A 24,791-nucleotide genomic window follows, 5' to 3' on the forward strand; every position below is an offset into this window, starting at 1 on the left:
GCATTTGAATATTTACAACAGAAGGTTGAAGGCATGTAAAATTATCATAAATACATATAAATAACAAAAATATTTGCACACAGAAGAAAACAATGATCGATTGTATGGCCTCTCTCCGTGTATGTGACAGAGAGTGATCACTGAAATGTGTAGAATACAGAAAAAAAAATTGAACACAAAAAAAATTGAACAATTGTCATGGAAACTCAGAATAAAGATACCTGTTACACAAAACCTAGTGATTTATCAAAACACTGATACATGAATGATTATGCACTAATCAATTCAGCTTATTGTGAAAATCAACCAATGGCTAAGCTTTGTGAAAACGGTACGGGCTATGATTTATACTGATGAAAATAGGTACAATTCCATGTAAGATCTCTTATATTCCACATGTTTTATCTTCATACTCATAATACCAAGATTCCTGAGAATTCACGGTCCAACGAACCTTGCGATTCTGAGAATCCTTTGCAATAAACAGTATTTTTCTCCTGCAAAAGAAAGGGGGGGGGGGGGTGAAGAGCAACTGGACAAAGAACTCTCCACATTAAACAGGAACTACTTTGATCACTCTACAGATATTATAATATACCCAGTGGTTGTGTGTCTGGACACATGACTTTTACTCTCAATTTTGAAAAGTTTAGAAGCAAATGTCTGACTTTTTTAACACAAAATGTAAGAAAATTTTATAGAGAACCAATATTGATGGTGATATGCACTACTCAACCTATATTTTGGCTTATTCTTGAGATAAAAAAAAGCAAGGCTTCATTTTTGTTAGGTGTCCGGACACCCAACCCCCCATCCTACTAACTTAATCACATAATTTGTAATCAATTTGGACTAAGAGTTAATCTAATATGGACTGTGGTTTTCTCTTTCACAATATGTTTTCAAGTGATTCTGCCCATCTGTGTACATGTACTTTTATTGATGCTCACAAGAAAAATAATATATCATTTGCAATTCTTTTTTGTTCCATTTTACAATAGACCAGTTCGTAGTTACTTCATGGACAATTTTGGGCAAATGACCTTTCATTTCTTTCATTATGATAGGCAGATTTAAAAGCAAGATATTACATAAGCTTGCCTTACAATGCGGGATGAAGAAATTGAATAGACCAGTTGACTAAAATAGCACACCAATGAACACTTCATGAAGGTATTTAATGCATTCCTACTTTGAATGCATATCAGAGCATGTTGCACAATGTACTTGGCAAACTGTGAAATACCAGTCGTTCGTGGACGCATTGCTGTTTTTTGTGGATGCAATTGAAAACCACTATTCAAAAGAATATATGAATAATCAAGACACGGAAGTTGGTGCTTATCTCATTAGATTTTAAACCACCATGTCACTTTAGTACAAATGGCCTTCCTCTGATCATGCGTAGAATCTTTTGATCATGAGCAGAAAGGAACTACAAACTGGCTTATTAGGGGCATACCCTTTCAAGAATGGGGGTTTCCTTTATTTTGCAAGCCGTACAATATTTCAATAACCAAACACTTCAGAAATAAAAGACTAACAACAAATCACAATTCTCTCAGGAGGATAATGTAGTGGAAAGCATTTCCAAGAGAGGAAGTATGCTAGAATTACTTGATAAATTCATCAAGGACTATTATGCTACCCCAGAGGAACAATACACTGTCACACGATTACCCTTTCATTGCAATTACATGTGTAATTAAAGAATTCATGTCTAAGTTATATAAAGAACATCTTGAAAAATTCATTGACATTATGCACTCTTACATCCATCTGCAAGAATTTAATCATAGGTAGAGTAGTTAAGCACATAGAATCTTCATAAAGTATTGAGACCTATTAAATGTAAGTTTGAGGCCATTAGATATTTGCTCTTGATAGGCCTACACATAGACACTGACAGAGAGACCTACAAGTATGCTCCAGTTTTAATTCAGTAGCAAATGCTCTATCTGAATTTGTGAATTTTCTCTTCACTAAATCAAATGCAAGGATCTCATTACTTGATCATTGGTGATACCAATTTATTATTGATAGCAGGTTTTATGTAAATGGGCACTGACCTACACACGTGCAGAGAAAATAAATGGCACTGGCAGAAAATGATTACAAAGCATGGGTGGGGGAAGTCTGTTGAAGAATGCATGATGTCTATCAAAGCAGGATCATGTTTCATGAAACCTTGCCATTTTTGTAAATTTGCCATTATGGAAACTACTGTGGATACTTTGCTTTTTATTGGTTAATGAACATGTGTTACTATGGAAGCCACCATAATGGCAAAGACACAAAAATACATTTAGCAAACTGTTGGCCAAAGGACCAAGAGTTCTGAGATATCAATTTTTAAATTGATATCCATATCAGGAGTTACATTTGATTGTAAGACTATTTAATCCATTACTGGGTCCAGAGATATAAAGTTACACAAGGCTTTATTGAGAACTACTGTAAATACTCGTAATTACATAGTTGACATAATAAAGGGAACCAAGGTCAAATAGGTGAAAAACGCCTGGTGACTTGCAGAAAATCCTGACACCCTAAGGCGCCTTTACAAGAGTCTCAACCACACTGATACAACAGCCACGTCAACAAAACCAACTCCAGGCCAATCAAAGCTTTAACATCATTTCACAATGACATATCATCCGTTGGTTTGGAGGCAGTTGGCTGTGGTATTAGCTGTGAATTATAACTGGGATCCTCATTGGCATATTTTTTCTTCCGACTCCTTCACTTTCTGCATAGGCAATAACAACGCCACAGTTAAATGCCACATGGTGACTCTGATCAAAGCGGCTCTTTTTAACCCATTGCCTACTAGAATTGGTGGTCCCCAGACATGACCCCTAGGGAATTACAGAATTTTTCACTCAACAGGTTACCCCAATGCCTACTTCAATCTGTGGTCCCACTACAAAACCCATAGGAATCACCAAATATAGTTGTAAATGGGTTCCAGTACTTGTTTTCAACACATGTGCAGGGAATTAAATACATTTATAGAGAACTACATATTTGCGTTGATTCCGCATAGCGCTAATCATCATCGTTGTCTCCTCCGCCTGGTTGCCTGACCTTGGGACCTCCTGCGGGTTTAGCCATGATGATCTGAAACAGGAAGATCGGAAAAGCATAAGTGATTAATGTTTTGTGTTACAACTAAGCCTGGGTTAAAATTCACGGCCTTTGAATGGAAATGAAATGAAATCCGTATTTTATTGTTTCGAAATATACACCAAAAATGAAATACTCCGAAAATTTGTTTTGCCTATTTGATCGTGGGCCCAGCAGCCACTGTGCAGCATCAGATAGATAAGGCTCTATCATCCCTTTAATTGTTGAACGCAAAACAGTGTAGCAGCAACTCCCATCTTTTAACGTCCTTTGGTCTGACAGGGCCGGGGTTCTAACCCACGACCTCCCGGTAGTGAGACGGATGCTCTACCAACTGAGCCAACACACCGGTGTTCTGCAAACGACATCATACAATACATTAATATTTTGGAAAGGAAAGTGAGGAGGGTTGACATGCCAATCCTGCTTTGAATGTCTTTTATTATGGTTTTGACATCAATTTTGTTCATGCTTGGAACATAAATATCCTTGTTTTTTAAAATTCTTTAGTTTGTTGTTCAAATCTTTAATTTATATCCATGTATCAGAATACAAGATTTTGTCGGGCGCAACACCGGTGGAGAGCGAAACAAAAATAATTATCACCCGTATCAGACATCTGAGCTGGTCATTTACAAAACCGTATTGCCCTAGATTCATAAATATCGGGAAGGGATAGGTATATTATTTGTATTTTCCTCGGTCTCAATGCGCATATTTACTTTGCATGCAGAGACGACGCAAAATATACCTTTGTATTTTCCCTGGTCTCACATCCGGGCATTTGAGGATGCGTATAAAGAGATACGCTTCATAGGATCTGCGCGCCAACAATATACGTCATAATAAAAACATCACTGGATCCAAGCGCTTGCAAGTACGTCATAATGGTAACGTGCAGAGCCTAGACCCTTATATTAACAAGACACAATATAACTATTTAAAAAAGAAATATCACCATTATCACGATTTTTGTTCTAGATATCTGATTTGGATGATAATAAAAATATTGACTGGCTTTTCTTTCGGGGAACATCAAATATCTTGCCCTTAAAAGACCCATATTGCCCTCGTCTAAAGACTCGGGCCAATATGATTCTTTTGCTGGCAATATATTTGATGTTCCCCTTAAGGCCAGTCAATATTATATAATTATGACATGATACAGGCCGTGTTAAAATTGCAAACAATCTATTCTCTTGGTACAGCTTTGTGTTATGAGACCTTTGTATGATTTGGGATAATTAAATGAAATAGAGATAGCGCAGTGAGTGAACTGTTTGCAGTTGCTTTTACCTGATCAACTCTAAGAACGGTGATGGCTGCATTGGTAGCCAGCTTGATAGCAGTGTACTTTGTAAGATAAGCATCCATGATGCCTGCTTCTACAACATCCTTTACATCAGCACCCTCAGCCTACAAAAAAAGTTGGAAAACAAAAGATAAAATAAAAAATAAACAGAATATTAATTGTAGTCATCAATCTGCTAATGCATACTGTGTAAATGTACACTGGACGGCCATTCATTGTTCTTCCATTAGTCATTAATTCTCAAACCATTTTCAAAATAAAATCGAACATGCAGAGATGTATTCGAAAATGACATAAAGAAATCATATCAGATTTAAAAATATTAATTTCCAAAATATAAACTTTAATGCTGGTTCTTGCATGTTCTCCTTTCATCCTGTTATGTATTTCTTAATGAATTTTGTATCTGCAGATTTACATAATACCACTACTTAAATATATTTGTCTTCTACTTTGATTTCTTTAGACGATGAGGGATCCAGGGGAGAAGATGGCAAATGCCAAAACCAATTACAAAAACTAATAAGAAATGGACCCTGTAAAAGGACATGATTATTCTAATTCTTTTTTTGCCTTGTCCACAAAACTGGGAAGGGAAAATGACACATTGCAAATTCAAATGGTATTCTTTTTTTTTTCTTGCATGTAAAGTTCTTTCTGTTCAGAGAATGTCTACTGGCAAATCCTGGCTCCAAAACTGTATATATTTTCATACAATAATATACAAAATGTACAAAAATAAAGAACAAAGCACAAAGAAACAGTCAGGTTGAAAGCTCTCACCTCAATATCAAATCCTACATTCTTCTGTCCATCCTGGTGAGCTGCATACAGCTTTGAGAGAACCTCGGTGGCCTTCACACCCGCATTCTCAGCCAGAGCCCTGGGCATGGCCTCAAAGGCCTGGGAATACTGCTTCACAGCGTACTGGGCTAGTCCTGGGATGGTCTCGCTGTAGGTGGCCAGTTGATGAGCAAGCTCCACCTCGGTTGCACCAGCCCCAGGAACAAACCTGTTGTCCTGCAAGTAATCCGAATGAGTAGAAGAAAATCTGGACTGTTAAAGAACTAGATTGTTAAAGCTGGTATAAAAATCTAATTATGAATTGAAATACTTGGTAGCACTAAAAGTGCTTATCTTAATCCTAAATGCTTATTTAAAAAAAAAAGTTGAACTAAAATGCTTGATATTATATTAATTTCATTGCCGTTTCCTTATCCTGGTATAGCTAAAGCATTAAACAACATGTGGGACCACAATATAAACCAACAGGCATTTTTCAGTAATTCTTATAATCTTCATTTGCTACATACGTTGTAATATTAATTTTTCTTAAAAAAAACTTTGGTAGATTTAATTTATTCATTTTTTGTTTCTATAATTCTGTGTGCTTCTTTATTAGATCTGTGAAAATTTTACTTTCTGTTGTTATCAGTACCATAGTTTATCTTTAAAGTCAGTGTGAAAAAGGAAAATGTTAAATCAGTCATATAAGACAAGATAATAAAATCAAGAGGAATGAGACACAAACAAAACAAATGTACCCTTGATAGAAAGGTTCTCATACAGACAACCTGACTCCATGGGAATCAATTTTAGCGATCACTATAGGCAATTAGCTGAATAAGAGACAGCACCACACACAGAAGTAGGGTTGTTACCTTTGTTAGCGCCTTGTAAGTATTGACACCATCATCTACTGCCCGTTCAATGTCATCCATGATGTTTTCAGTTGATCCTCGGATGACAAGGGTGGAGATAGAATTCTCTGCAGACTCTGTATTGGGAATAGATTCATTCAGATCAACGTGAAAATCAATGTCGCAAGCAACATGACAATAGACCATTCAGGAGAAAAAAATTATTTACAAAAATTGCACTAAAAAGTAACAAAATCTATTATAGGAGGATTGTCGCATGGCCTCTTTGAGGAGGTTAATCACAAACTGAAAATAATAAGTATCTGTACTATTTAAAAGAAATGACTTACGTGTTCCAGTAAGTCTGAAACAATCAGGAATGCCTAAAAACTCGAGACGTTCCATGCATCATAATTGCATAGAAAGTTTGAATATGCTGTTTCAGTAAAAACCAATGTATCACTTCAAATATTCATCTATATAAGATAGCCAAGCGCGATTGGTCCATAACGCGTCACGTGATATGATCGAAATCAATGCATTTTCCCAGCCGGTCCACCTTCAATGAATATATTGACCAACCGGTCCATGAATATATTTTTCTATGTGTATGGCGCCCTCTTGTGGATTAGATGTTACGATGCATTATCGGCCTGCCTTGGGTCCTGGACCTGGACTGGGTTCAAACCTAGATTTAGATCTAGGGCTAGGCCTAAAAAAAGTTGATTTGAATAGAAAAGGGTCATTCACTGCGTTAGACTAACGTTACTTAGATATCTAAAGATCAAGATCTAATGTTAGATCTATACCAGTTCAATCAATCACTGTGAATATCATAAACATGCTGCATGCATCGTTAGGCCTAACTTTATATTCATCATTAGAGGCTATCTAATATAACAGATATTGACTGATGGGATGTGTAAACAAAAAATTCTTTGGACCACCTAAAGGATTAATATTTTCCCTCGTGATATTTTCCCTCAGGGCTGCGCGCTTCGGGAAAATATAACCCCTCGGGAAAAATACAAATCCAGCGGTCCAAAGAATGTTTATATTACACACCCCATTAGTCAATATCTGAATAAGATTTCCTCCCTCCCCCATCCCCCCCCAAAAAAAAAAATATGAACAAACCTTGTTTGAAGATGATGACTGGTGTGTCTCCAACTTCATCCATGAAGACATTGTCACAGTAACCCATCTCCTGAGACGTGGGAGGGGTCTGCAGTGAAACAACAAAATAAATGTCTCATCAATGACAAGGGTCAATACGAACAGTAATGACTATCAATCACATCACTGGAGTCTTCAAAAGGATGGTTTGATCTGAAAATATTTATATCTAAATAAATAGAGTAAAATTCACAAAGCAAAATGCTGATATTTCATCAAAATCAGATAACAAATAACAAAGTTATTGAATTTGTCAATAAGTTTGTCAATAATTTGTGAAAACAGTTATATGCACATCATCATGAATACTGATTAGATGGGGTGATGATGTCACATCCCCACTTTTTCCTTACTTATGTTATTACATGAAATCATATATGTTTAATTTTTTCACAGATGTGCAAATGGTGTGTCTTCATCATGATAAAATAAGATGTGGCAATAAATAACAAATGCACTGTAATAATCAGTTGTCAATCCAATTGTGTTAGTTCTTGGTAGAAAATTTTTGAATAAACCTAATTTCAAATAATAAAATACAAAAGAACAAGTGGGGATATGACATCATCAGCCAACCTAATGCATATTCATATCTTCGTTATTTGTTATCCAATTTAGATCACATTTTCAGTATTTTGCTTTATGAATTTCACTCTATTCATTGAGATATAAACATCTCCAGGCTGGACCACCTCTTTAATGTGGAACTGGAGTGTATTGACCTAGGGAAATCTTGCACTAGGAAGAATTTACGATTTACTACATTGCACCAATGGCATGTTAACGTAGCATTACCTCCTTTCGATAAAATTGGAAATTAGATAGAATTTCATTTATTCATTTGTTTGTTGCTTATTCTTTTAACCTTTTTCATTATTTTACTTGTTTATTCCTTAAATTCATTCATTTATTCAGTTTATTCTTTTGTCTGCTGTTGCCGTCCATTAACCATTCATCTCTACATCCATCTATCCATTCATTAGTTATTAATTTAGGGTTATGAAAATGGAAATCCCAATACCAGCTGTCTGAGATGAAATATGTGACTCACCATGCGGGGTAGTACTGTAGCACGGACTGTCCGAGCCAGACGTCGTAGATCAAACTTTGAGTTCAACCGAACTGCCATGAGATTGTACTTGTTGAGGAAGTGAAGTGCCATGTCACCCACCTTGCCACCAGAAACCACAACACTCACACCAGTATCAGCAATGGCTTTGATTTGCTGCAGATTAAAAGATGAATTAGACAATTGATACAGAAGCGTCCTTCCAAACACTCATCGTCTTATCATTTTATTGCAAATTTCTTCTGGCCCAAACAAACAGCAAGGCTTCACTAGCTGAGAACAGTAAATTGATTTGCTGGAGAGGAAAGACTAGTGTACAGAACAGTTTTCAAAAGCAATTCAACAATGGGAAATCCTTTCCTTCTAAAGCAAATTTTCCCTGACCCAATCAAACATGATTTTATTTGCTTGTAACCTGCAATTTCTCCTTAACTGTCCCTCGAGTCACACAGACCCCTGTGGTCCCTAAAGAATTGACTTTGGCAAAGATATGTATGAACAGGTATGTCACATATGAAGCTGTTATATTAACATATATCTTGAACTTACTGTTTCTAATGCATCTTCTTCTCCTTTACTGTAGGTCATAAGTTCAGCAGCCGACTTGATTAAAACAGTACCCTGAAAAATGAAATAACAATACCAGAATTTTATAAATCAATTACCAGTAGTTATTAGTAGTAACAAAGATATAAAAAATTGATATCTGGCTACAAGAAATATAATCTCTCTCCCTCCTTTTGACAGAAGTCAAATTGGAGCTTTTACCAAACAGCATTGCCCAAGTTATTACTATCAAGGTACCTTATATATAACAAGTGTACCCCCTCCATATAAGTCTACCCTGCATGATTGCATTCATTATTAATTTCCAGGCTTGTTCCTTTCTTTACAAAGAAAACGTATTTGCTTTGATGTCGTTCTAGATGAATATGCACCCTGCTTTTCACAAATTTTCTAGCCCTGTAGCTTACCCTGCTAATCTCAAACTTCTAGCCTTATTACATTCGGTTATCATAAGAATACATGCCTGTCCTGTACTTCCACAGCAGTGACCACATAAAAGTTATACTCTGTAAAAATATGTCAGGAAAACTTTTGGGCTCATATCATAAGAATCATAAGAATACATGCCTGTCCTGTACTTCCACAGCAGTGACCACATAAAAGTTATACTCTGTAAAAATATGTCAGGAAAACTTTTGGGCTCATATCTTGTCAATTCATATTTATTTTTTTATGAGGCTGCTTATTCAGTTACGCCCAGCATCATAAAAAAACTCTGGCAAATGACATCTTATCTGTCTATATCGAACCATCAACCTTTATATTGAGAGTCAAGTATCTGAACCACTACTCAAAGATACAGCAATAGGGGAGTGCCTTCAGGTTTTGGACGTACCTTAGTTTCAGTGTGTGATGAATCCATAGGACAGGAATAGACAGCTATCTTGGCCTTCGATGCATTGTTCAGTGTGCCCTCGACGTTCTTCTTGAAGACCATGCCTTGTAAAACAGATGATCCAAGGATCCCAGAACCCTGTCAAAGAAAAGCATGTTTAAAATGTTAAATTGCTGAAGAAACTGTTCATTTAAATTTACACTTCATTTACAAACGTGAACAAAAACGAACGAAAAGGAACAAAACGACAAACAAGAAAACAAGCAATAAATGACAAAGCAAGCAAGCAAATTACAAAGAAATACATCTACGAAACAAGCTTATTACAGACTTGGATTTACATCAATTTTAAAGTACAAATCTTTACAAATGTAATTAACATTGTAATAGTAACAAACAAAAATGTGTCTACAGATCTCTTTCACAAGACAAATTTGAAGGTTGGGCCATAGGCGATAAGCTAATTATTTAAAGGGGAATCCAACCCAAATAAAAACTTGTTTTTATAAGAAAAAGAAAAATCAGACAAGTTGATAGGTGAAAGTTTGAACAATATTGGACAAATAATAAGAAAGTTATGAATTTTTAAAAGTTGTAAATATTGGTAATCACTATACCTATGGAGAATTCAAATTGGCCGCTTATGTGATGTCATAGTGATGTAAGGCAAGGACTACTCTTCCATGTACTTCAATACATATTATGGCTAAAATGTCATTTTCCCCAAAAGTTTTATTTCAAATTGTATTTTTCTTTCATGAGGACATTAAACAATATACTACCTGGGTTATATTTAGATTACTGCCCCAGGGGAATGGGTAATTAGGAGAAAACCACAAATCCCTGATAATAAAGTACATGGCCTATGGGAAAGTTGTCCTTGCCCCTTGTCATAATTTACTTACCCAGTTGCCAATTTGATATCTACATGGTATTAGTGATCTCAATTTTAAAGCAGCTATAACTTTCTTATTGCTTGTCCGATTTCTTTCAAACTTTCACCATTCTGTTTAATGCATTTTTCTCCTTCCCAACACAACATTCTATGGCCAAGGCTGGATTCCCCTTTAAAGTCCTAATATGAAGTTAGGGGACTTAATTTGATTGGCAAGTTGAATTCAAGATTAATTAAATAACCCCATGTGATATGGGAAACATACATCCGGTTGATGTTTCTTTTCATGAATGATAGGACGGTCGGGATAAAATACAGTGTATCACCTACATCAGTGTGTTGGGCCACAAATAGAGACAATCTCTGCAGGCTTGACAATGGTTCGAGGTGATTGGATTTGATCTCGCATGGGAATCTGGCCATGTAAAGCTATAGAACAGCCATACAGGAATCCTGCATTACCATGCAATGCCATTCACAATTCTCAAATACCTTTAAATTTTTTTAACCTCTTTCCATTTTCTCTAAAGGGATGGTCCAGGCTTGAGATATTTATATCTCAATGAATAGAGTAAAATTCACAGAGCAAAATGCTGAAAATTCTATCAAAATCGGATAATAAATAACAAAGTTAATTAATTTCAAAGATTTGCATTATTCTGGTGAAATTTTCTAGGCTTGTCTTCATTAATATATTCATTAGGCAGGCTTGATGATGTCATAACCCCATTTGTTCTTTAGTATTTTAAAAAATATGACATTAGGTTTATTCAAAGTTTTTCTACTAAGAACTAAACAATGGATTGATAACTGATTATTGCATTAGTTATTTATTGCTGCAACTTATTTCATCATAATAGAGACAAATCATTAACACAAGTAAGAAAGAATGAAACTTTTATGATTTCATGTAAAAACATGAGAAAAAGGAAAGTGGGGATGTGACATCATCAGCCCACCTAATGAATATAAATGATGTAAATATAACTGTTTAAAAATATATTGATAACTTTTAAAATGCAATAACTTTACTTGTTTTCCAATTTTGATGAAATTTCAAGCATTTTGCTCTGTGTACTTTATCAATTTAGGTATAAATATTTTCAGCCATGAGCATCCCTATAAATAAAAAATATGTCACAACTTATCCTCAAGTTCAGAATGTTATCTTGAATTCATAATTTACTTACCAAGATTTTAGCTACCCTGACATTATCCACATTGAACGTTGACGTCTTTGACATTACTGAAACTACGAAAAAAGAATAGAGCATTAAGGATTCTTGCATCAACAATTACAGCACATGAAATTTCGATTCTAAAGTGCAAGAAATTATCACCTTGCCTTGAATAACTTCTGAAAATAGATATGAATAGTCCTTTGAGAAAACATACGTCGTATTTCCGAAGAAAAATCCTTTTTTCTGTAAGAGTGCGGCAGGTGTTTGAACCTGCTATTTTTGGGATGAAGCGATAATGAGTGTACACGTGCGAGGCGGGATCTCAATTAGTCTCCTCTCGAGACGACCGAAAAAAATTAGTAATCAACATCAAGAAAAAATAAACCCAGACAATACAGAGATGAGGATATCTAATAGAGCCATGATGTAAAACATGGCAAGGGTTATTTCTTTTCAAGTCTCGAGCTTGCCGAATGCAACATGCTCTTAATTGCAAAGGCTTGATCATCTATATTGCTAAAGTAACTCGCATATACGAGTATAGAGATGATTTCATGAAATTATATACTTATTGTAAATTTAATATTCTGATTTATATACATGATAGGCACAATATTCCAAGTGTCTACTCTCTAGCAAACTGTATCACCTACATCAGTGTGTTGGGCCACAAATAGAGACAATCTCTGCAGGCTTGACAATGGTTCGAGGTGATTGGATTTGATCTCGCATGGGAATCTGGCCATGTAGAGCTATAGAACAGCCATACAGGAATCCTGCATTACCATGCAATGAAGCTCATAATTCTAGTGTTGGCACAAAATCATATGACCGCCCGTAGCTTTATATTCATTCACAAGATCTTTAATTTATATTACCCTTCATGTACAAAGACCACCTGCCTTTTTTCAAGAGATTATCATATAGGTAGGGAATTGCCAATTACCTACTCATCTTCAGAATGAAAAGTATATTTGTGGAAAAAATATTCAACAGATAGATCTATGTAATAATCAGCAAGCTCCATTTTGGACAGCTGAAACAGCATTCATTGATTAAAGTCCTGACTGTCCCTTATTAATGCAATATTCTCTTACTGGTAAAGTGTCGTAGTTTTATGGAAGTAAAGTAATAACCTCATGAAATTTTGAACTGTCTGTGAATGCACTCTAAGAGAAAGGGAAAAAAACATACATGGTACAATGTTGTGAAGGTGTCTAGTTTAATTCACGCGACAACTTACTGCATGCTTGTGCGATCATCTTTGCAAGGAAATCTTCATTGCCATACTGCTTGCTCATGACTGACGTCCTAATCGCTTGTGTAACCTCTTGAACATTCCTCAAATCTTTGATGGTACCACACACAAGATCTGAAATCAGAGATGTAATTTAAATTGAATGAATCAACACTCATTTCTTCGGATTTGAATTCTGACACATCTGATAGTTGGAGGGTCCATGGGGATTATCACAGTAGAGAAATGCATGTTAACAATGGGAATATTAAACATATTTTTTTGCATGCATTAGAAAATTTATTAAGTGACTTCCAATGAAGTATGACCTTGACCCTGGGTGGAGAGCAGGGAAAGTGTACATGATTTACATCTTGCCAAAGGATCCAACAGCCTTGTGATTAAAACACAGGATTCAAAACCATTACATTTTCCCCAAAAAAATGAGATTTTCTTGTCAAAAATGGACAGTTTCCTAAAATCAGGGAGAAGGTGCTCTATCAAACATCTTCTGGGCCTGTTTCATATAGAGTTACAACTTTGATAACTACCATAGTAGCAAGTCTAAGCAGCCAATTACAACAGAGAATCCATGGTCGATCTTTATGAAAGCCACAGTAGTAGCCACAGAAACAAACAGAAACGGATTGGATTCCTGATGCAGGCATGATAAAAACCCTTGCAGATTGAAGATAACACTTTATACATGAAAATACAATACCTGGTAAGATTTCTAAAGTTTTCTTGAGTGCTACTTCGAACCCTTCGATAACTTCTGTTGGGGAAAGACCCTAAGAATGAAAAAGAAAGTGTAAAGGCCATTACTGTAAATTCTATTCACTTGTCATTTTAATAGAAACAATTATTTTTTTAGACAAATTGCACATTTGGAAAAAAAATTTTTTTAGAAAGATACAGCTGACAAATATTCTAAAATATCATTTTTTGATTGTGTAAGCTATTGTATGTTTGTTTAATTACTTAACCCTTTGAACCTTGAATTATTTGGGGTGGCCGTGACATACACCCTGAATTATTTGCACATAAATGACTTCTTGACCACATTTATACAATCCCCCATGATTTGAGACCCAACGGCACCTTCCCCCCGCTAGTACCCGGACCAAGCCGGCTGAAGTTGTTTGGCTTCTCGTAGACTTAGTCTACAATCAGAAATATCAAATTTAGTGTCTGTTTTGGGCTCAAAATCACTGTTTTCACCAAAGTGAGATATACCAATTGCTTCCCCATAGTAAGCACGTGACTCGCCGCGTATTACCGCACCTACGACACGAGCAATCACAAAAAAGTGGCATATTTTGGCCATTTTTTAAGCTAAATCCTTCCAAAATCATTGCCAACATTGACTGAAATTATCGACTAAATATTCCTACACGTACTAGAAAGATGACGTCATTTTAGAAGATCACCTGACATTTAGAATCCATGCTTTTGAAATCACATGGCTGTAGGCCGGTATTCCGGCCTATAGGGTTCAAAGGGTTAAGCAAGTGCATTAAATGAAGTTATCAAAAGAAACAATTATATCAAATTCCAAAATATATCCATCAATCATGGTTGACACCATTCAAATTCAAGATGATTTAATAAATGAAAATGTCAATATATTCAAGCAAGCGCAAAAAGAAAAAATCCAATAACAGAAAGAGAATAGTATCTTGCCATTTTGAATTTTACATTGCGTCTACATGTAATGTGCTCAGAAAGCAGAGGGCTATGATTAGCGTTAACTTACAGTTATTAAAGGGCTTCTTACAAAAATATCATGAGGTTTATGGTTTGGATGTTTTTAAGATTATAGATTTTATTATCAGCTGAAGGTGCAGTTTTTTTTTTCAATTAGAGCAAATGTAAACAAAGAAATACTGGGATCCCCAGAATTTACCAGAGAAGAAAATTACATGGGACTCTGTGCTTTTGCCCCAGGAATACTCAAAACAGCCCTGGAAAATTCCCATTCACTGCAATAATGCACCTCATAATAGATGACACTATAGATGACACCATATAAATGCCTATTATTATTAATCATTATTATCATCCATATTCTTATTCTTATTATAAAGATTATCCCATGTTGCAGATTTAGGCAGTACATAAAGGTTGTGAAAACTAGCCCCAGAATTTTTCTTTCTTTTAACAATATTTTACTTGATGCTTACCATTCTAAGTATCTCTTCAGCATACTGGAGAAGAGCTCCTGCAAACACCATGACAAAGTTGGTACCATCTCCTACCTCCTGCTCCATCTGCTGTGAGGCTAGGACCAGCATCTTTGCTGCAGGGTGCTGGACCTGCAATGGAAGTCAAGAAGTGAAGACATTAGAAAGCTATGTGGAGGAAAATAAAATCCAGGGGCAGTTTCATAAGGCTGTTTGTAAATCACGAACGAATAGTGATCTATTCTTGTGTTAGAAATGTTTTGACATGCTGGGGGTGAAATTTCTATAATTCATATTAATTCTTGGCATTTTTTCCATTCAAATGCACGTTTATAATACTAAATTACTATATATACAAAGATTGGAATAGAAATAACTGAGAATCTAATCTATCACAAGATGCGGCCACCGCTCCTTCATAAAGTCATGAATAACTTAGATTTGCGAAACCCCATCCTGGATGGCGTTTCATGAACCTGTTTGTAAATTACTGACTTTACAAACAGGGGATCATTCTTTATGAGCAAAATCAACACCATTGAAAAAGTTTTACTTGGAAGTACATAACCTACCCCAAGGATGGATCACAACTGCTTTGTTAAGTTGCTTGCAACTTAAAAACAGCTTTATGAACTAACCATCATGTCTCTTCTTTGACTGAACATTTATTCATTAAACTTGGTCTTCTTTTATCAGTGTCACTCCAATATCAACTGCAACACTCTTAGCTAAAGGTCATATAAGATACATGTAATTGCATGATCATGGTTGGCAAAGAAAAAACATAATTCTTGCATTGAGCACCATCGTGGCAAAAAACTTGCAATAAGCTGCAAATTTGGAGCAACAATTCTGATTGAACAGCCAATGCATGCTCTTGACCGACAGTCCAACTTGCGTGACTGACCTCTACTTTTGATACAGAACGCTGTGTTACAGACTGCCTTTATTGTGCCATGTGTCTTTTCTTATCCTAACCATGTTAAAAGAAAAAATCTTTGTCCAACAAATGCATTACCTCCAACTCTCTCAGTATGGTAGCAGCATCGTTTGTCACAAATAGCTTTTCTATATGATTGATAACCATCTTGTTCATTCCGCTGGGTCCGTATGCAGACCGCGTCGTCTCTGCAAGCTCCTTACATGCTCCAATGTTACGGTAGATAGCTTCTTCAAGACCTTGGAAATTCTGAACGAAACAAAAAGAAAAAGATGCAATAAGAATTGATTACAATATCACAATATGATATTGCCATCTACACTGATGACGTACCACATAGTGATGTACAGAGACCGGATACCCATGAAAATAATGAATGACAACTACATTTAATTTTTGAACTAATGAAAAGGAATGACTGCTGAAAAGCTCCCAGAAGGCCAGTTGTGATGATTCAAAGATAGAGTGCTCAGGGGAGGTGGTTCCAGAGACGCAGCACACTAGCAGCGAACGATCTGTCCCCTGTGGAAGTTGGTCTTACCACCAGAGTGGCATTGTTGCCTGAGCGCAGCCCACGTCTTTCAGTGTGGTACCGAGTAAGGTTATTTGAATATTCAGTATTGAACAAGGCTGGGCTCAATTACAAAGTAGTTGATCAATTACGTATTAAATTACATTTTATCGAGCAACTGTAATTGTAATTTTAATTAAAATTTCTAAATGGAAACTAATTGTAATTGACTTCAATTACAGTCAATTACTTTTAATTACATTACTTAAACTTAATTTTTATTCAAGTTACCCGGTACTCTGGATTGCTTATTGCTCTTTTCCCTAGCTACCGCAAGTAACTGACTATAAACCGCATCCGTAGACTAACCGCATCCCCAACTTTGGACTAAAAAAAAATCCTTCTCACATTTACATGCATATTTGAGGTACGAAGAAACAAAAACTAAGTTAAAGATTTCTTAATGACATTGCCCTGGGCGGCTACGCCCGGCCACTCGATGTGTTGTGAACTGGCAGACGTCTTACATGTTCGGGAGACCTGTCACCGTGGATAAACCACACCCCCCGACTTTTGCTTCTATCCCGCCAAGAAAAATGTGCGGTTAATAGACCGTTACTTACGGTATGCATATATTGCATTCAACTGTATCATTTCCCATGATGTAGAGGAAAGAGATGCTATTGCTACAAAGAAGGGCACATATTGACCATTTGAAATATTTGAGATATTTTGCAAAAGGTCATAGGTTCCAACAAGAATTCAATCTATGCAATTTGTAGCAAAGTTACATTTCTTATAAACTCATGCAGTGGCCTCATTTTGTTTTTAAGAATAAATGTAAGATGTTTTAATCTTAGTGTAAAATTGGACCCCCCCCCTGAAAAAAAATCAGCTTAAAGTGGGAGATCGGTGAAAATGTGGACGAAAATACTTTTTTTCCTGACCCCCTCTCCTAAAGCTAGATCGGCCCTTGATGAGCAAGGTCAACACTCACAATCACGTTTACATGTTGTACATGATTTCTATGCTCAGGGTTGGCTGATTTAAATCATGTCGAATTATATCATGATTTAAAGATTTAAATCGCGATTTAGATCACTATGATTTTTTAAATCATTGACTCACCTCCATTGAAAAATGATTGACATTTTTATTTTTCGTACTCAAAATAGAAAGATTTGATCAATTTTATATAATCAAAACATAAATAAATGCTTCATATCTACTGAAAACAATTAAAATCATGTCCAGAAAATCAGGTTGATCATGCAATGAATGTAGCCTATAAATGGTTTTACACTTAGGCCCTACTCAACTTTCACTATTATCATTGATTTGAATCACTTCTATTGAAACATGTACAAATGATTGACAATATTTTTATTTGTGGCAGTTTATTTTTTTACTCAAAATAGAAACATTTCATCAACTTCATCATCATAACATGAATAAATCCTTCATAAGCGGTTTACACTAAGCCCCCAACTCCACTTTCACTATGATATAGTATGATTATTTAAAAAAATTGTTGATTTAAATCACTTCCATTGAAACATGTACAAATGATTGACAATATTTTCATTTGTGGCAGTTTTATTATTTTTTAAAATAAAATTAGAAAGATTTTATCAACTTTATATCATCAAAACATGATTAAATCCTTCATAAGCGGTTAACACTTAGCCCCCTACTCCACTTTCACTATGATTTTTTTTTCAATGATTGATTATTCAAATCACTTCCACTAAAACATGTACATGTACAACTCCAGAGTACAGGTTTATTAAAAGAAATAATGAATTCAAATAAACTTGCAACTTTTTCCCAATAAGTCACTCACAGCTTAGACCAAAAGCTTCAGTCTCTGTATTTTGGTTGTTCCGCTGAACTACGTTGGCCCCACTCACCATTACACATAGACTGAAGAGCTTGGAGGCCCGTACATACAGCCAACGTATATAGGTGAACTAACGTTTTATAGGTCGCGATTTAAAACTGTTTTTTAAAGCGAAATTTACAGTTTCATGGTTTCCATTATCAGGTACCAGAGTTATTGATAAAAATCCTCTGGACGATCGAGAAATCTTTCATCTAAGACATTTTCACCTGAGCTGACGGTTTTTCTTGCAAGTTGCCATCTTGGATGATGTCATTATTGTTATTAACCTTTTAATGTCTCGATATATCGAATGTCCTCTGCTACCTGTGATCGTAGCGGTTTAGCTCGCATGTGGAACAGATCGCATAATATTTAATATCGATATCACATTCGTAAATAGTCGATGCACTCTCCGTTCGTTTGTAATTTTGGCTATTTTGGGAGTGATTCTGGTGTCCAAGTCGCAAGTAAACATTGGTAAAGTACCATTTGCATACGTTTTGATATATTCCTTTGACATTTATTCATTGATTTATGATTATAAATTATAAATTGATATCTTATCAACACCAACAAAAGCATGATTTTTTCCACCCAAACTTTTGTCCCACTGAGGTCAGAAGCCCATTTGTTTTGTGTGTGGATGACAACAAAAATCCTTATAAAAACAAAAGTAGACGGTGAATTTTTAAAGTAGACGGTGAAAAGGGGTAATATTTCATGAGGAATCTGCTTATCACATTTTTATTTGCCGCCAAGGTAATCCTTTTTAAGCAAATGTAAACAAAGAAATTTGGTCTCCCAAACTGGAGACTGTCTCTGAAATTGGATACCCAAATTCTTCATAAAAGTCTCTGATATTGGAGATAATCTCTCTCATGGGAGACAGTCTCCAATATTGGCCGTGCGCCTCTACTGCCAAAGGGAGGATCTGATAACACATGCGAGCTCACACCCACTAACACACTACATTCAGTGAATGGGGATGAGAGTAAAATGTCAGAAACGGTGTTCGACTTGGGGAAAAATGTACAGAATCGGAAGGTGGGGGGGGGGGGTGAACGAAAGAATGAAGGAAGGAATGAAAAGGCGAAAGAAAAGAGTTGAATTGAGAACGGATAGAAAGAAAAAAATGAAGGGGAAAATGAAGGAAAAAATAAAGAAAAAAAGAAATGTTAGAATAAAATGCTGAAAGATAGAATAAAAGAAAAAAACGTTTCCGTCATTATTTGAAATGAATTTAGAAGGAAAGAAAAAGAAAAGAAGGAAGGGAAGATGTGTGAAAGAAAACATAAGGGAGAGAAATAAAAGAAGCAAGAAAAAAGGATGAGGAAAGAATGAATAAAAGAAAAATGCTTCCTTTATTCTTTGAAAGAAAGACGGGACAATCCACAAAAAAAGATAAAAAAAGATACACAATGTTAGACATGTGAAAAATATAAAGAATTGAAAGGGAGGGTAAATGAAGGATAGAAAGAAAAGACAAAAAGAAAGGAAAGGAAAAATGAACTGAAGGGGAAAATGAAAAGAAAAACATTGAAGAAAATTAGAATAAAAGAAGGATGAAAGAAAGAATAAAAGAGAAAAAAGGTTTCCGTCATTCTTTGAAATGAATATAGAAAGACAAAAAAAGAAAGGAAGGGAAGATGAATAGATGTGTGAAAGACAAAATAAAGAAGAGAAGGAAAAAAGTGAGAAAAAGGGGAGGAAAGAATGAAAGAAATATTTTCCTTCATTCTTTGGAAGAAAGAAACACACAAAGAAAGAAGAAAATGGGAGGGGAGGAAGGAAGGGAAAGAAATAATAAGGGAAAAGAATTGGAGGGGAAAATAAAATAAAGAATGAAAGAAAGGAGGAAAGAGAGGGAGGAAAGAATGAAGAGATGAGAGAATGGAAAAAAGAGAAAATAATGGAAGGAGAGAACGAAAAAGGGGAGAGGAAGTGAGAAGGAAGCAAAGAAAAGTTTAAGGAAAGAAAGAATGAATGAATTCAGGAAATAAGGAATGGAAATTTGATAAAGAAAAGTAACAGAAAGAAGGAAAGAAAGACAAATAAACAGAGAGAGAGAGAGAAAGGTTCAGGAAAAAAGATCGGAAATAAAGATAGATGGAACAAAAAAAGGGCAAGCAGAAGGATATAAGGATGAACAAAGAATGATACAAAAGAAAAAGGAAAAAAGTTCAAACTTCAAGCAAACAAAAAAATCAAGTCATCTAACAAAAATCATAATGAAGTTTGGTGTTTTTTAATATATTTTCAGAATTTTGAAAAACTAACATTATTTAGAAATGAGTAAAATTTTAAAGTGAAACATTGTCAAACTTAAAAATTAGATGAAACAGCGGCATCATACACAACAAGACTCAAAACGAAAGCTGAAACAACAAGATCTAGTTATGAAAACTAAATAATTTGTTCCACCGATTACATCTCCAAATTAGTTTCATTGTTATCTCTGCTTCGTCATCTGTTGGTTATTTGATGAAAAAATCACCACTTTTAAATGCATTAACTACATTTTGTTCAATATTCTTAAATACGGGACAAAAAGGCGTCCCGGGAAGGGTTTGCCGGGACAAAGGAGCAAAATACGGGACGTCTGGTCACCCTGGAAGGGAGGGAGGGAAATAAAGAAAAAAGGACACAAATTAGAAGGAAAAAATATAATAAAGAATGAAAGAAAGGATGAAAGAGAGGGAGGAAAAAATTAAGGAGAGAATTTAAAAAAAGAAAATAATGGAAGGATCGAGAAAGAATGAAAAGAAAAGGGAGAAGGAAGCAAAGAAAAGTGGAAAGAAAAAATGAAGGAAAAAAGGAAATTTAGAATAGAACGGAGAGTAAGACAAACAAGGAAAGAAAAATGAACAGAGAGAAGATCAGGAAAGAAAGATAGGATGGAATAAAAAAAAAGGGGCAAAGAGGAAGGATAGAATGATGCCAGAAAAAGGATATGAAAGAAAAAAGTACAATCTTAAACAAACAAAAAATCTCCTAATCTTACAAAAATCATAATGATATTCGGTGTTTTTATATATCTAGAACAGAAATAGAATGTTTTAGAAATGAGGGGGGGGGGGTCAGGTGTCCGGACACTTTATATTTTGGAAGCCTTTTTTTTTTCTTTAGATTAAACTAAAGATATGAATTCAATAGTTGTAATCATCTTTTATTTTGTTCTCTAAAATAATTTTAAATGATTATTTTTGGTCCTAAAAATTGTAAAACTTCGCTTGTAATTTTTTCCAAATGACTTTGTAACTTAAAATGAATCGTCCTGACATAGAACTGGGTATACTTCTTTGTGGTCCCAAACATGTTGTTTTTAATTTCTTTATTATGTAGAATAACAATTTTTATACTTTGTTCTCCTTTTTACTGGTTTGTAATATAAATCTGTTCGCTCCGCAGCCCCTGCTATTTTCCAAAAACGATACAGAGACAAGAGCTGAGCGAGCACGACTCCCGTCATTCATTACACACCACTTTCAACTTACACAAATAGGAATGCGTGGGGCACCGGAGGGTACTCCACGATGCGACAATCGCCAGAGAAATGCCCCGCAGATTCGTCGTTATATTATCGATTCTATTGTACTCTAACAAATGATCTTGGCATGAAAATTTAGCTCAAAATATGCTCTTTCATCTTATTATAATTTCTAAAACAGGTACGGGTAGGAAAAGATTTAACCATGGAAGAAAAACAGACATACTTAAAATGACCAATCTCCAACTTCCTCCGTTTGTAATTTTGTTGAGTCAATTCAGATTGCAACGTATTTGGTATGTATGCAAAGGGGATCATCTCAGAAGTTCAACCATACATAAAAGACGTACATCAGGAATCCGTACGAAGAGATATGGATGTTAGAAGAACAGCAAGTCGTGTTTCAATTTTGAAAAAAAAACTGAGCTCGGGGGAAGTTATGTGGGAGAACGTTGTTTACGGCAGTGCCTCGCAGGGTCCTTCAAAAAATCTCTGACCTCAGATTTTACGAGGGGGCTTATCGCGTTATGTAAGCGTGCTCTAACTTTGGCCTGGCGGCTCGCCGATTGATGTTAGATATCGTTCCTTCGCCCGAAGGAAGCAATAACAAAGGATTAACAGAGGAATTGGAAGATGGTTCTCCTTCTCTGTTAGCTCCATGGTTTAAACAACCAGAAAGCTAATATAAGGCCAAGTAAAAAAAGAAAGTAGTTGATCGTCCTCGCGCGCATCTATTTTGGCCGCCGCATGGAAATTTTTGATATTTACTATTTTCAAAAATTGGCTAAAAAAAAAAAAAAAAAAAAAAAAAAAATCGTGATGTTCCTTTTTTGATGTTCCCTTTTTCATTGCAGCATCAATTTTCTTGATATTTACTATTTTTATGGCTGCTGAATAGCGAAAAAAATCACAAAATTGGCGAGCGATTTGCTCTCATTTGCTTTGGGATCTCTCTCGCAACTTCAAAAACAATTGCAAAGTCCGATATCGCCGTAACTGCAAGAAAGAAAAAAATTCTGATTTGGTTTTCTATTAGAATTTTGAAGATACCATCATAAATTAGCAAGAAAATAAAGTTTGCAAACTCGGGGAAGATCACGGATTTCTTCATTTTTAGTGCATTTTCGGGGACCCCGCTTCTTGAATCTGAACTAATCCGTCGCGTGCTTTGGAAATATGGCGCAGAAAAATCAATTTTAGTGACGTAAATTTGTATTTCGGCGGGTTTTTTGTACTTTTTTGGTGAGTGATAGCACCTATACTTCGATGTGTGTTACGGTGATTGACTGTGCTTGTTGTGACTCTGTTGGGTAATGCATGACTTGTGTGCTGGGATGATGTTATTGACTGTGCTGGCGCAACATGTGAATTTTGAAATCAATTGAGTTTTCTAACGTCAGCAGGCACTAGGCAGTGCATTGAATATTCAAAAAATAATTTCAAGTGGGTTATTCTTTATGAAGATTGAAAATCATTAATGGGATTCCAAGAAGTGCCAATTCTGTTCAAATTTGATAAACTTTATTCTTCCTTGAGCTATTCAATTTGATGGAAAATTGTAAAACTAAAAATTAGTTAGTAAATATATCTAACACTTAGAGTTACAAACATGAAATAATAAACATTATGTGAACAATTAAAAATTAATTCAATCATCATTTAACATTTGATATCAATTAGAAAATGAATAAAAATTGAACAGTATATACAAGCAGCTGGAAAACTGCGATGCGAAACCATGCCCAGAGCTAAAAAGAGATTGGCTCTGGAAAACTAAACATGGCTCCATGGTAAAAATGAAAATGACCCCACTTCCATGCTTTTTTTACCTTTACAATAGATATATATATAGGCCTATATTAATATAGAATAATGTTTAAATCATTCACTTGACATGAACGTTTTGTTTTACAATACAGTACCGGTATACATCAGTATAAATACATCAATAGATTTTTATCGCATAATACATTTTCCATAGATTTCCAATCAATTGTATGTATGCATACATTTCTACTCATTTATTATTAATATTAAGCATGCATCGATCACATATTTCGAGCTTGACATGGCCTGACAACCATTAGAATAAAAAATAGCAAAAAAAATAGTAAATAGTAAGGACCTCCCTCATCATTGATGTCAAAAATGGGCCGAGAAAATGCCTCCTTGTTTTTAAAAAAATAGTAAGATAGCAAATAGTAAGGACCTCCCTCATCACCGCTCTCAAAAAACCCGGACGATCAACTACTTTCTTTTTTTACTTGGCCTAACCATGTTTCAATTCAAATACCACAGGAGCTCATGGAGCTAGGAGGTTTAAACTTTAAACAAACAAAAATAAGTGTAGTTTTCTTTCTTTTTCAGTCTTCGGCTTGAAAATCAAGACCGTTTCTCTGCATTCGCCTGACCAACTTGACTAGCACTGCGGCTAGGCGCTAGCGAGCTCCTGAATACCGCCGGCCGGCCCGATACATACAGGGTCAGTTGGCAAACGTGAACAAGGAATTCCTTGACAACGGAAAGACGATCGATAATTACTACCACCTACACACCAATAAATCAAATCATCAAATTGAACTCACAGGTACATGCAATCATTATCTATTCTTTCACAACCTCGGATAATTCTGGAGAGGAATAATACTCACTTTAGCTCCATCTTTCAGCATTTGGGCAAAGCCCGGTGCACGAGGTATGTTCATCGCCATGTTGAACTTCGGATGTACATGTAGTTAGATGAGATAGAT

At 35.4% G+C, this 24,791-nt stretch overlaps 1 protein-coding gene across 1 annotated transcript; it reads right to left on the minus strand.

Annotated features, from left to right (window-relative positions):
- Positions 1-1,636: 1,636 nt before the first annotated feature.
- On the minus strand, positions 1,637-24,769 carry LOC121413831 (T-complex protein 1 subunit theta-like). The gene is made up of 14 exons (XM_041606800.1): positions 24,693-24,769; positions 16,240-16,410; positions 15,222-15,353; positions 13,760-13,829; positions 13,045-13,173; positions 11,811-11,872; positions 9,726-9,863; positions 8,873-8,944; positions 8,306-8,479; positions 7,216-7,303; positions 6,100-6,215; positions 5,222-5,458; positions 4,423-4,542; positions 1,637-3,120 (listed from the first exon to the last, which is right to left on the minus strand). The coding sequence occupies exons 1-14, from the start codon at positions 24,750-24,752 to the stop codon at positions 3,049-3,051; spliced, it is 1,641 nt and encodes a 546-aa protein (XP_041462734.1). The 5' UTR covers positions 24,753-24,769; the 3' UTR covers positions 1,637-3,048.
- Positions 24,770-24,791: the final 22 nt, after the last annotated feature.

The sequence above is a fragment of the Lytechinus variegatus genome, chromosome 4, assembly GCF_018143015.1.
Source record: "Lytechinus variegatus isolate NC3 chromosome 4, Lvar_3.0, whole genome shotgun sequence".
NCBI classification, from domain to species: Eukaryota; Metazoa; Echinodermata; class Echinoidea; order Temnopleuroida; family Toxopneustidae; genus Lytechinus; species Lytechinus variegatus.